Source organism: Alexandromys fortis, unplaced genomic scaffold (genome assembly GCF_014885135.2).
Source record: "Alexandromys fortis isolate MF-2015 unplaced genomic scaffold, M_Fortis_MF-2015_v1.1 scaffold_55, whole genome shotgun sequence".
Classification (NCBI taxonomy): Eukaryota; Metazoa; Chordata; class Mammalia; order Rodentia; family Cricetidae; genus Alexandromys; species Alexandromys fortis.
Window position 1 is genome coordinate 2,211,923 of NW_026067936.1, and position 14,563 is coordinate 2,226,485.

General features: G+C 45.8%; 1 protein-coding gene across 6 annotated transcripts in view; it reads right to left on the reverse strand.

Moving 5' to 3' along the window:
- Positions 1–14,563, reverse strand: part of Tacc1 (transforming acidic coiled-coil containing protein 1) — a 93,205-nt gene that overhangs the window by 11,580 nt on the left and 67,062 nt on the right. For 3 of the 6 annotated variants that reach the window (XM_050146721.1, XM_050146720.1, XM_050146719.1), the window contains exons 3-8: positions 12,948–14,019; positions 9,276–9,336; positions 6,744–6,864; positions 4,988–5,040; positions 1,906–2,031; positions 667–743 (exon numbers count right to left, since the gene is read on the reverse strand). In XM_050146721.1, the coding sequence (XP_050002678.1) occupies positions 667–743; positions 1,906–2,031; positions 4,988–5,040; positions 6,744–6,864; positions 9,276–9,336; positions 12,948–14,019 (1,510 nt within the window). Of the gene's footprint in view, positions 1–666; positions 744–1,905; positions 2,032–4,987; positions 5,126–6,743; positions 6,865–9,275; positions 9,337–12,947; positions 14,020–14,563 lie in introns of those variants that run through there. The other 3 variants (XM_050146725.1, XM_050146724.1, XM_050146722.1) reach the window with 2 other exon arrangements.

Sequence of the window (14,563 nt, forward strand, 5' to 3'; positions counted from 1 at the left end):
TTTATTTAAAGCCCATTAATTTTGCCTTTTACTAATTTCAATACCTCCATCATTGACTGTATCAGTAAGTTTTATTATTCTTTATTGTAAATGGATATTTTTAAAATAGACTTCTGTTCTTCTTCTAAAATGGCAAGAATTATATAAGTTCTATTCACATATGATGCTGTAAAGACCCTTGAGGCTATGGTATTTGTAGAAAATAGTCAATACTAGCTCTGACTTTTTCCTTTCCTTTTTTGAGACGGGGCCTTTCTTTGTAGCCTAGCTATCCTAGTACTTGGTAAGTAAAGTAGGCTGGGCTCAAAAGCAGAGATCACTGGCTTCTGGATTAAGGGTGCATGCCACCACGCCCAGACCGCAGGACATTCTTTTCTTTTTTTTTTTTTTTTGTTTTTCGAGACAGGGTTTCTCTGTGGCTTTGGAGCCTCCTGGAACTAGCTCTGTAGACCAGGCTGGTCTCGAACTCACAGAGATCAGCCTGCCTCTGCCTGGGATTAAAGGCGTGCACCACCACCACCCCGCTGCACGGACATTCTTAATCTCAGAGCACAATGCGGAAGAGCAGAAGCCCTCCCCCTGCCAGACGTGGATTCTGTGACAAGAGAACACTGCTGACAGCCACAACGCACAAAGGACCCACACCCACCCCAGCACCAGGCTGACCTCATCTCCAAGACTTCTTCTCGGGTCTCTTCGTATTTTTTCTTCCACTCATTTGCTTCGATCTCTTTAGTGATTATCTAGATTATAATAAAGCTTTGTTTTACTCTACTGCAAACTGAAAAATAACACACGGCCAAGTCTGACACAAGATATTCAATTAACACTTAGAAATACAGTACATCTCAGTGTTTGTATATAAGAAACATCTGAGAAAGTACATTCTCAGCTACACAGGGTGCTGTAACACAGCCACCACCTGGCACAGTGTCCAGCCACCGGGAGAGGTGAACAGCACAGCTCCCTCACATTTAAGGGGTACTCTCAACTCCTCTGGATCTTGTCTCATTTCTGAACTGATGATCCTCCTGCCTCAGCCACCCACGTGCCCAGACTAACGCACTACCACACCCATCACACTCCTTTCTGTAGTGATGTCTCAGCAGCTGATGATGAGAACTGAGTCAGAACCAAGAGGCTCAGGGTACAGCCCACTGTGAATGACCAGAACCCAGCTTCACATCTGAGACATTCTCGATAATTAGAAGTATTCTCCACTCCCTGTCTCAGACCTGTTTGTCCTACACAGGGCTCAAACAGGCATCCAGCGCCCCCCTTCCACTTATCCTCCTCAGGTTCTCCCTTCTTCCTAATCTTCTGTTTCTGTGCTTATATAAAGGGTCTCAGGAATATAGAGATGGGGGCTGGAGAGATGAGATAGCTCAGTGGTTAGGCTGCTCTTCCAGCACACCCAGGTTCAATTCCCAGCACCCACACGGCAGCTCACAACTCCAGTTCCAGGGGATCTGACACCTCACACAGACATACATGCAGGCAAAACACAATCAATGTACATTTAAAAGAAGAAGAATACAGAGACGGGGACTGGATGACTCAGAGGTTAAGAGCACTGGCTGCTCTTGCAAAGAACCTGAGGTTCAGTTCCCAGAACCCACGTGTCAGCTCCTAACTGCTTATAACTCCTTGAGGGATCAGATGCTACTCTGGCATACACATAAAAGAACCCACGGGCGACCCTGTGCGCTTCAACTGACCAGATACAGATTTCCTTCTGTCTACAACATGGTCACCTCAGGGTACAAAGTCTTAACAATACATCAGTGCCATCAGCTCACTGAACACCAGCACCAAGGCCGGCGTCTACAGAAGCCACATAAGCTACAGAGAGTAGGAAGCTGCAGGTTGAGGTGAGGCAGGTTAGCAGAGACAAGAGAACGTTACCTCTTCCCTGATCAATGTGAGCACGGCAGTCTTGTCTGCTTCACTGAGGCAGATGCCATCCAGGGGGCTCTCCCCTCCACAGGCCACAGACACGGGGGCCTTTTCCGATGAGGACTCCAGCAGTCCCTGGGGGACAGGGTTATATTTAACATGGCTGGTTTCCAGCTTAACCCTGAATATACCTCAGCAACCTCCTCACCACAGACCCCACCCTTTATGACTGTGCTTGCAGGAGCAGGAGAAAGGCAGCTGTAAGCCAGCAACCTCGTTCCAGGACTAAAGGAAGGGGTGCTAGTGACTACTCGGGTCGGCGTATGCTGGAGGAACAGATAACCCAAGAAAGCTTTCTTCTTACAAGAAGGAGAAGAGTGTAATTGTCAAGCGGTCGGTTACCATAGAGTCCCAGGCAGAAAAGAAACATGTCCCAATACTTCATTTTTTCTGGTATTTTCCGGGCATGTGTCTTATGCAAATAATTTTTCAAGAAGAGCGAGAATCCTTCCATCCACATACGGATGCTTGTATCTCTGTTTAACTGCTATGGCAACGATTCTAACATGTATTACCTACTACGCCGAAGCAGGCAGACGTGACCAATCTACCTGACCTTCAACCTTCATCTTTCCACCTCAGTGACTCAGGCTCACCAAGGACTCCAGTTGCTGTGATGACCTCAAGTACACACCCATATTAACCCTTACACAAAGAGGCTGAATTCAACATAAACCTGTGCTTAAGTCAAGTCTTTGGGAGCAGAGGAGTTAATGAGCAGTTCAGTTTTGCAACTACATCTGTAGCTCCTTCCTGATGGCCTCTGGTCTTCTGGTGACTGGTTTACATCCAGGACAGCTGCAGTTCTAAAGAGCCATATTTGGTTGGCATTTCGTTGTTCCCAAATCAAACCTAGGAAAATGAGTTTTTTTGCATATGTGTAACCTAACAACCAAAATGCCAGCCACAGTGACCCTGGAAACAATCTCAGCCTCTAAGTGTGAGTGAGAACAACTGAGAAGTGTGGCAATCAGTCTGTTTCCTACAGTCTTGTTTAAACAGAGACTAAACAAAATAATCTGCTGACAACTTCGACCAGCGGCTTTAAAACTTTCTGGGCCATCCTGGCAACCGCCTCTCTCCAAATGCTCAAAAGACACATAATTTTAGCAGGCGTCTTTATAGGCTTTAGCCCTAGGTTCAATTTAGAAACTTATCTTTGGCTACAGAAAAAAGGCATTCCAATGCTGCCACCTGGCAGCATGCATTCTCCAGAACCACTTGGGAGGGGAGTCCAACCAGAGGACACTTGGGCAACCTCTAACAGAAACCCCCAAATTTTTTTTTAAATATTTATTTATTTATTAAGCATACAATGTACTGCTGGCAAGGAAGACACCAGGTCTCATTACAGATGGTTGCGAGCTACCATGTGGTTGCTGGGAATTGAACTCGGGACCTCTGGAAGAACAGCCAGTGCTCTTACCCTCTGAGCCATCTCTCCAGCCCTCTCTCTTGTGTGATTTCATTCATTCTAGATGAAGGCCACTCTCAGGGACCACTCAGACACGGCAAAGGTCACTGTGGTGGTTTTAATGTACTGGCCCCTATAAGCTCATAGGGAGTGGCACTACTAAGAGGTGTGGCCTTGTTGGGGTGGGCGTGGTCTTGTTGAAGGAAGTATGTCAAAGAGGTGGGCTTTAAGGTTTATATATGCTCAAGTCTACTTCCTGTTGCCTACAAGATGTGGGACTCTCAGGTACTTTTCCAGCACCATGTCTGCCTGCATGTCGCCATGTCCCATGATACTGGACTGAACCTCTGAAACTGTAAGTGAGCCACCACAGCTAAATGTCCTCTGTAAGAGTTGCCATTCTCATGGTGTCTTTACAGCAATAGAAACCCTTACTAAGGCAAGATGGCCACAAAGTCTCTGCTTTCTACATACTGGGATACTCTGTGGAAAGACCCACGTGGCAAAGAATTGATGTGTCTGCCAATAACCATGTAAGATTGAAAGCAAATCCACCTTAAGTCAAGCACAAAGATCACCTCTGATCAATAACTTAGTCAAGAAACACCTTCAATCAGGGAACCTGGCAAATCCCCCAAAGATTCCTAACTCATAGGAACAACGAAGTAATAAATGTTTCTTATTTTAGCCACTAAATTTTGGAGCAATCTGTTCCTTAGCAGTAGAATGCCAATCTATCCCTGGATTCTGGAACCACCATCAAGAAACTCCTGGGCTGGGGTTCCTGGGTAGAGAACGCTGCCTAACCAGCTCAAGGCTCTGGGTTGCAGCTGGCACCATAAAACTTTCTCACCTTCTAGTTTTTGATACAACCCACGTAGGCAGATAACTCACTGGGTCAAACTGACTTTATTTTTCTGACGCTAAACTGATACACATTTTATGGTCAGTTTTTGTGAGTTTTTTATAATCTGTATGTCAGAATCCTCAGTCAACTCTAGGCATCTGCCTTTGTGTCTTCTTCAACCATGGTGTTAGCAAGCATTCCATCCATCTACATAGGGGATAGCTCCCTGTATGCTCCATCATCATAGACTGTATCCCTTTCCTCTGCTCCATCATCACGGACTGTATCCCACTGCCTCTGCTCCATCATCACGGACTGTATCCCACTTTCTGAGACATTTACTAACTGTTCTTTTTTCGTGTATTCAGTTTTCAAAGGCTGATTGTATTTCATATTTTATAGGGCATCTCAATTCAGACTAACAGTTCAACTTGCCCAGTCACATGGGGCTAGTGGTTGTGTAAAGAACGTTATGCACAAACGGTCAGATCTGCAGATGAGGAAACTGTATAGACTATGTATGTGAGCACGAGTGTGAGTGAGCTTGTGTAGCACAGCGTGCACACAGAGGTCAAAGGACAGCTCTGGAGTCCATTCTCTCCTTCCACCGCTGTGTGGGTGGCCACTGTTACCTGCTGGGCCATCTAGTCAGTCACACATTTCTTCCTCCCCCATCACCTAATATTAACGAGAATTTACTGAATCAAACTAGTCTGGACTCTAAACAAAAGAAACATAAGCTGCCCCACCCCTCCACGCTGGGAACTTACATGCACGGCGGACTCCTCTTTCTCCGTCTTCTGGCATGTCTCCTTCTCTAAACCTGAAAGAGAGAAAGCCATTTTCATACGAACTGCAAGGAATGGGTTCCTTTGTTCCTGGTGAAGACCAGGCAACTCCAGTGCATGCTTAGAACAACAGAACACAGAACGTAAAGATTCCTAAAAGGTGCGCTGGCTTTCTTGAACTCTTATGTCAAAAGCCCACAGGCTTGCAGAGTTAGCCATGGCTGTCAACCCTCCAGCTGAAGGAATGGCAGGTCTGCCCCCTTGTGTCCACTGGAAATTCAGCGAACACTGAATCCTACTCTATTTCTAAATCTGAGCACATTTAAATTCTGGCTCGGGAGGACACTCTCACTATAACCCATGCAGCAGATAAAACTGCCTTAAGTCCAAGCTCACTGTCATCTAGCTGGGTTTCCTCCTATCGGGCCTACCTTTCCGGTATCAGGTGACATGGGGGAGGGGGGGTGTCAGACAATGACTATATCTCTGAAGGAAGTTCAAAATTTAGAAAAGCACACAAAAAATAAAGCTAAAAATCTCCTTGTTGCAACATCTGAATAGTCTAATGTAAACCTCTCCTGTCCGCAAGCTGACCATCTCAGGCATCAGATACAGTGCAGAAATGACCACAAACAGAAACTGAGGCGGTGGGGTGGAGGGTGGGGGCGGAGTAACTTGCTTGGTTTGGACTTTCTACCTGCTTTCCGGGGTCAGTGACAGGTCATGACCTCCATCGTTTCCCTTCTCTAAATGTATGACTATGCACAAGAATTTCAGCAGGAGCTGGAGAGACGGCTCCGTGGTTAAGAGAACACACTGTCTCAAAAACAGTGTCTCAAAAAACAAAAATAAATAGTTTCAGTTAGTGTGGAAAAAGAGAAAGAAGAGAAAAATCAAGACCAAACCCTATACTTTTCTGTTTGTTTGGCCTTCATTTTAGGTTTTTGTACTTTGTAAAACTTACTTTAATATGGGCATGATGATATATATCTATAATTCCAACACTGGAACTGATAGAAGCAGGATACTGAATTTAAGGCCAGCCTGGGCTACACAGCAAGTCTGACTCAACAAAACCAAAGGCTGGGGAGATAGCTCGGTGGCAGAGGGCTTGCCTGGCATACACAGGGCCCTGGGTTCAATACCCAGCACCGCAGAGACAGAAACGATCCAACAAAAAGAGCCTCATAATGTAAGTGTGTGGTTTTTCTCTTGGTCTCACTTTTGCTGCACAGGCGTTAGCTATGAATTTTACAGAAGAGCACACAGATGCTTTCCTGGACCAGTCAGGCGGCCTGGCCAGCGGGCTTAGCAACGGGTAGAAAGTAAGCTGCAGAGAAATAACGCCAACAGAGCACTAAAGGCCGCCACAGGCAAGCACCCTGCCTCCACCACAGAATGTCTGGAAGCTCAGTGAGCATGACAGCTCCAAAACGCCACATGCAGGACATATTTACAGCCACTCGAGGATGACTGTGCCGATACAAAACAAGAGAAAACTTCAACGGCATCTCTTGAGCACCTTCCCACTCCTCCCTATGTCCACCCAGGATTGTGCTAATAATATGTCTGTGTCTCCTCCAGTAAAGAACAAATACAGATCTGCACCCGAACTGTCCCTCGGGTGATTGCCATGGACCTTCTGTTCCGGCATGCCTTTGCTTCTGTGCCCGCTTCTGAGGATGAAGATGCCAGGCTTATGGGAGACACGGGAACATCGGAGCATCCCTTGGCTCACCTTTCACCTCTGCCCCAGCGGGTTTCTGACCGCAGGATGTGGACGCCAGTTTCTCCTCATCGGTAGCGTGGCCGTCCCTATTAGAAATGTCTGAGATCTGCGAGATCACAGCCCCTTCATCCTGGGGAAGGCAACAGAGAAGATATTGTCCTTCAGAAGGGCAGTCATGGAGACCAGTGACATTTCTACAGCGGAGCATGGAGCTGTGACTGAGGAAGGACGTTCAGGGCTCGCCACAGGTCCAAAACCTACAAAACTAGGAGAAAGCTTCAGTCTTTCAAATGCGAAATGTTGTTTCTAGAACTTCACTTCTGTGGCCTGGGCCTGCAATTTTAAAAGTTATGCTTTTCTAACCTAAACATGAAAGCTTAAGCACTTCGAGAGCTCTGAGGTAGGAGATCCATTGTTCTTGCATATAATCCCCCTCCTCGGTTCAAGTAGCAGTACGAAGTTCTTAAGTCACAGTCAAGAACTTCCAGAACAAGTATTTTTAATAATGACCAACTATCTCTCAGGGAGCATATTGGAATAACCGCAAATGGCACCATCAACACCTGCATATTCTGAATACTAATCTGACTTATTGTAACCCAGTTACTCTGCTGATTCGATATTCTACCACCCATTTCAAAGCTCCTCAGACGAGTCCTTCAGCAGCCATAACTGGATGGCAATTTCTCCCTCCGAATCTGTTTGCACTCCACTTCCACCGAGAACTTATCTCATGGAGGAAGGAGTGAGGAGGGGGATGGACAAGATCAAAATACAGCGTGGATGTGTAGAAACTGTGAAGAACAGATAAAATATTCACTGGAGCTCGCCCACCCAGCAAGGCTGACTGGCCAGCAGGCCCCAGGACGCCCCGCCTCCCCAGCACCAGGATGGCAGGCATCACTGCCACTCCTGGTTTTTTTTCAGAGGTGCTGGGAATTGAACTCAGGTCCTCATGCTTGCATAACAATTTACCAACTGAGCTCCAGCCCTAAAAAGTCTTTTTTTTTTTTTTAAGGTCTTTAATTTCTCTGCTTAAAAATACCATATCCTCTTTCATTATAAGTCTCTGAGTGTTAAATTGTTTTTATTCTGTCGGGTTATTGCTATAATCACTAATGTACAAATTATCCTTAAAATATTGTGAGATTTATAAGACTTGACAAAGGCAGGAGGCAGTGAGATGACTCAGCAGGTAGTGGAGCTTCTGCCGAGGCTGATCTGAGTTCAATTCCCAGAACTCCCTGGGCAAGCTGCTCGCTGACCTCCACACACTTGTGAGCACACATAAATTAAGTAGATAAGTGAATTAAAATGGTTTTGAAAATTATTCACAAGCACAGATTTTGTTGAACTAATTACTCTAAAGCTTTTACAGCCTAACACTTAAGGCTTTTGTTTTGTTTTCAGACAGGGTCTCATGTAGCCCAGGCTGGTCCCCTGCCTCCCAGGTACTAGGAACTCAAGCCCTGGCCACCGCACCTAGCTGGAGTTTTCTTTTTTAACTGCAAAGAAATTTCACAATTTGTGTTGCCTGCTTTGGCAAAATTTGAGGAAGGATTTTTTTTCACGTATTTGTAAAGAAGAATTTGTATTGTTAAAGAATTCCAATTGCAGACTCTACCACTCCTTTTAAAGCGTCTTACACTACAGTTGTCGGTACAAACAGCACAAATTAATTTAACTGCATCCTATTAACCCACACGAGTGCTTCTATAATCACAGTTACGCTGAAATAAGGCGTATATAATAAAAGATGGCATCACAGACCTGTGTGCTCTGGTTGGGGGTTTTTATTTGTTTCTTAATGACTCCATATATTCCTGTATGTATATCATAAATCACTAGGATAGAATAAGAATCAGCACCAATTTACTTTCTGGATTCCATCTTTATAATTATAATCAGGAGCAGCATTCAAAGCCATGATAAGATCTATTGCTGAATTAAGATGAAGAGGAGGGAATTTTATATTAGACACATCTCGACTCTCTAAACCCTTTTCCAGGTTCACTGCCCAGTCTCTCTTCAGACTTACTTTCAGGTCCTCCATTTTGTTGAAGGCAACAAATTGGAAAGCCACCTGAGCCTTAGTAAGGATAAAATAAAAAGCTATCCCATCCGTTATCAGAGCCAGCACCCTTTATAGAACTGCCACCAAAATGTCACAGCATCTCTGGTGACCTGCGCACTGGGCTGACAACAGCAGAATATGCTGCCCCCCCCCTAAGAGAATTGTCTTTCTTTTTCTTAATGATTTCCTTTTATTTCAAATGCACTGGTGTTTTGCCTGCATGCATGTCTGTGTGAGGGTGTCAGAGGCCCTGGAACTAGAGTTAAAGATGGCTGTGAGCCGCCATGTGGGTGCTGGGTCCTCTGGAAGAGCAACCTGTGCTCTTAACCACTGAGCCAGCTCTTCAGGCCCCAAGCCTTCCTGAATAAGTTCAGGACACTGAGGATCTAAAAATTGTTTTCCTTAAATCTGACTCCTCAGACACCCCCACAGGACAAAACCCACCCTGGCGACCAGTACAGACTTACCTGAGAACATGTATCCAAATCAAGAGACTGAGTTTCGTATTTCTTCACCTTGCAGCCACTCCTAGAAATGAGAGGAACAGACAAGCCAGGTTGGAATCCCAGCGACAACTTTCCAGGCATGCGATGGAGCAGGGCACAGGGTGGAGGGCGGAAGCCAAAGCGCATAGCACCGCGATCAGACATTTGCATGGGAGCGCTGTGCAGACGATGCAGACCCTAGAGACCCACAGCCTGGCTCATTCTCCCGCAAGACCACCTCACTCCAGTCTATGGATTGCCAGATATCCCGCATGTTTAATTACACATCACAAACAAACAAAAAGGCACCTTTCCGAGATTCAAGTACCGGTAAGAACAGCCTGGGCAGCTAGAGACAGCAGATATGACCTTTACTCGCTTGGCTTTGACGTTCAACAGAAGAATCACCACGCTAGACCAGAGTCTTTGAAAAAATCTTTATTGCACTAAAAACCACAGAACTCTCCAAAGACAGCTCCAGTCTAGGCCTGGGCGCTTACAGAAAGGAGCCATGGCCAAGAGAACGTAAAAAGAAACAAACCGTTACCATTCGGAAGTAGGCAAGTGGGAAGGCGGGAAACCAAGTACCACGTACTGTACAATGCCCAGAAGTGAGGAAAACTTGGCCATCTGTTATTTTTAGACTAGTACATAATTTGTAATCACAGGACTATTACAGATTCTTCTATGTTTTAAGGAACTTAAAATATTCAGAGAAAAAACCCACACCATTGTGACCAACAAAGAGAAACAAGCATTTCCAATTTGTTTTCCTTTCATGGAAGAAAAAACACAGACAAGTATATAAATTACCAGAGTGTACCAGGTCACTAATTCGTGGTCTTCTTCACCCACTGTTCTAAGTGTCACCAAAATTAAGTCTACTTGGTAAAAGTTATTACCTGCTCTAAGACAGCAGCCTTATCCTCCAAAAGAACCAATCTAATTATTCGAACAGGGAGCAGCAGGGCAGGCCATCAAATCACTGCTGAATGGCCAGGGCCAGGCCAGCTTTGGTTCACAGTGCCACAAGACACATGCTGAGTAAGCCGGGGCACACGCTTTTTGCACCCAAGGTGGAAAAAGCAGTATCCAGTCCTTTAGGTCCAGACAATCGCAAGGCTAAGCTGACTAAGATGTGGCAAATGAAAGGCAATTTGACAACGTCAGACAGAAGCTAACATGCGGGGACAGAGGAGGGAGGGGACTAGGAGTCCCAGGGACAGACAGGACCTACAGCAGAAGTACTTACAACAGAAAACAGAGAAATTTCACTTGCTCAGTAGTCCTGATGCATCAACAAAGTCAGACAGAGAGAGACACACAGACGGAAAAGAGTCATGTGAAAACCGGAACGTTTATCCTTTGTCTGGTAGACGTTAAAGTTGCATAGTCCTTGATATCATCTGACACACAAATTAAAAACATCATATTCAAGCCCGGCATTCAAGCCTGGCACGGTGGTGCCTGCAGGCAGATCTCTGGGAGCTCAAGACAAAGCTGACCTACAAAGTCAGTTCCCAGCCAGCCAGGGCTGCACAGTGAGGCCTTGCTTTAAAAACAAACAAAACGCCAAAAACAAAATATTAAAATTTTTGTAACAAGTTATATTTGTGAATGTTAGCCCTGGTGAATGAATGACAAGAGCTCAGTTTTCACGGAGCAGAGAGAGATGCCAACACCGAGAACTGCTCTGGGTTCAGTCTCAGAGATGACAAGTGAGGCCCTCGTGCACGCAAGTGTGCAGCACACAGAAACAGCACTTCACTACTGGGCACACTCACCCTGACTGTGCAAGACCAGGTAAACAGCAATGCCTGAACAAAAGTACAGGTGGAAAGACACCTGGCCGACCCCACCAGCGGGGTCACTAAGCAACTTAGGTGAGCCAAGCATGGTGCAGTATGTCTGTAACTCAGCGCTATGCTGGCTAAGGCAGGAGGGTCCACAGTTACAGGTTAGCCTGAATTTTATACTGTGAGACTCTGCTTTCCCATCATTTGTATAATTTGCTCTGCAGAATCCTAACCATACTGTAAATACACCTTCTTGAATGTTCCAAGAAACTAACCAGCCACGGTGGATGTTAACTATGCTTCAGTCTTTTCAAAAGTGGAGGCCTCTGCTCTCCGGGTCCTAATGCTGCCCAAGAGCTCAAGCACTCTTCGTACAAGAAAAGAATTCTGCCTGGGTACAATTTTTTTTAATTAAACTTGTGTAATCTATTGGACCAATAAACTTACTCCACAAAAATGGAACTGTAGAAAGCGCCATCAGGTGAAGATGGCAGGACTCAAGAGTTGGCATTTCTTGGTTCTAAACACTAGGGACAGAGTCAGTGTCTCCTTCCTGAGCCCAGATCTCATCTTAGAGCAAGATCTGGCCTTCAGCCTGCAGCTGGAAAGAAGGCACTTAAAAAAGACTATGGCTTGGGCAGGCATCTGGGAGCAAAGCACCAACAGAGCAACACCCCCAAGATGAACCCCAAGTGCTGCCCAGACATGAAAGTCAAGAGAGAGAGAGAGGTCTGCACGAACAATCAGTGACAGTGTTCAAAACCCATTTAACTGCTCCTGTGTAGCCCACGAGCAGATTTAGGACTCCTGTACTTTATTTCCCTGAACAGACCAGCAACACTCACGACTGACTGTTGGACGGCTTAACTTTCTTGAAATGAGTATTTCTGCCCTTTAGCCCTCTGGGTATTCTTCTTTCCCATTCAGTTCATAATCAGGTGGTCTTAAGACACAGGAATTGTTGAAGAGAGTTTCCTGGGGCTGGAGAGAAGGCTCAGACGTTAAGAGCACTGGCTGCTTTTCCAGAGGACCCAGGTTTGGTTCCCAGCACCATGGAGACTTACAATGATCTCTAACTCCAGCTCCAGGGGACCTGATGCCCCCCCCATCTGCCCTCTGCAGGCACCAGGCATGAAAGTTGTACATAGACATACACGCAGGCAACACCCCCAAATTTCCCTAGCCAATCTAATGACAACCACAAACTCACTTCCCTTCAGAATTTTACCTCCGTGTCACTGGCCCCTTGCATCTAGTTTTTCATAAGATGTCATAGGGTTATAAAGAGGTATACTATCTTTTATTCAACTTGAGTTTCTTGGTAATGTAACCCTGTATCAAAATTAAAAATTTGACATGGAATATAGCCTGAGGGATTACTCTGGGAACTCCTACACTAAAGAGAGGTTCATCCCTGTTTCCCAGGAGAAGTAGGAGGTCAAAGAACATAACACATTTACCCAGATTTTACTGGCCATTTAGAATACTCTCAATTCTCATCACGGAAATCCGCTAATGAACTAGAAACACACAAGGAAGCAAGATTTCTCACCACCACCACCACCACAAGTCACGCCTTTCGGTTCTAGAGGACTGTTCTGGGCCATTTCTGACAGTGCTGACCTTAGACAGGTAACTATGGTATGTAAAGATGGTGGCTGATACCGACACTCGAATTCCAGACACAGTGTGATTCCTGGAAACCCGAAGGCACAGGAGAGGTAGGCAAAGACTACAGAGTAATGTGCCCCCCTTGGACCTCACACATTTATGATCGCGATTCACAGAAACCAAAAATAGCTGCCAGACTCCCAGAGAACACACCAGAGCACCACGCCCAGCACCCGCTGTCACTCACGTTATTAAACGCGACTTTGCCTTCTTGGGTGAGTCTAAGATTTCATTAACATGATTACCAGTGGGAGAACAAAAGGTGCTGCTTGTCAAAGCTGAGGCTGGCTTAAAGGGATCCGTGGATTCGTCAAAGTGGTAGGAGCCTTTGGAGGAGAAGGGAGGTGAGCGCTGCAGAACGGGGCAGCTCCCAGAAGAATTAACGTTGGGGTGGCCCCATTTACTAGGATCTAGCTTAGGAGACGTTTGGGAGAGGGAGGCATCTTGGACTCTTGGGTCTGCAGGCTGTTCGACATCTACTGCTTGGCTGAGGCCATCTTTCCGTGTGTTGGGTGTCAGTTTGTTAATAGGCTTCCTTGGAAGGGCATTCTTGGTCTCAACATTTTCCCCGCCTTCTGTAAAATCATACTCAAGCTTGGGAGGCAAGTTCCTGGACCCCTCCTGCAGCTCAAGCCCTGAGCCGCTGGAGCCATTACTGAGAGTATCTGCAGCTTCTTTAAGGTTAAGGGAAGATTTCAGGGCCCTGGCACCTCTCAGCAGAGTAGGATGTGTGTTCTTATCCACTTCATCGGGAGCCGACAGGGGAGAAGCCTTAGGGAGAGGCGACCCCTCCAGGATCATTTCAGTTTCAGAGGCATCACCTCCGGCTGTCTTCTTCCTCAGAGAGACAGGTTTAGGCTTTCTTAGCTTGCTTCTGCTGGCCACCGGCTCTCCAGTCTTCAGCCCGCCTTCTGTAAAAGCCTCAAATGTAGCCCCCATGCCTCCTTCTGTCACTGGCTTGTCCTGAGTGGCTTCTGATGCAACGGAGGGCAAAGCCCTGCCTGAGAGCTCAGGTCCACAGCCATAGGTGGCTTTTGTTCCTAGAGCCGCTGGGTCATCTGTGAGACTCCTGGTTTCTATTGAAAATGGCCTCACTACCAAGACCTTACTAACATCATGTTTGGTTTCTCCTTTGGCATCCCCGACTAAGTGAACATCAGCGGTCGTCTGTGGCGCATTTTCTGAAGATCTAGAACATGGATCAGGTGAACACTTTTCGATTACTTCTGCTATGGACTGTTCAGCGGTTTCTTGTGATTCTAGAAAGAGAAGAAGAAAGAAAGCTATTAAAGAATTCTTTCCACCTCTGGTACAGAGTCTGCATGGTGTGACTTCATCATGACAAGCAAGGACTCCTACTCTTAGCTCAGCCGTGATGGCAGTTTCACCTTTAACAAATGCCTTTAATCCCAGCACTTGGGAGGCAGAGGCAGGTGGATTTCTATGAGATCAAGGCCAGCCTGGTCTACAGAGTAGGCTCCAGGATAGCCAGGGCTACATAGAGAAACCCTGTTTAGAAAACAACAAAAAAAACAAAAAACAAAAAAAAAAAAAAACATCCCAAATATCCCTTGACTAAAACATAAGCCATTAAGAATTGTCATTTTTTCCCCTTATAACATTTATCTCTAGGCTAAAACAACAACTCCCTCAACCACTTGTAAACAAAATTATTTCTCAATTTTGGTTTTACAGAAATATGCAAAATTACTACAAGGGCATTAGTGGAAGGATTTCAAACACAAGCTAAGTGCTCCCCTGACTCTAACATGAAACAATAGTTTATCAAAAGAAACTGATGAT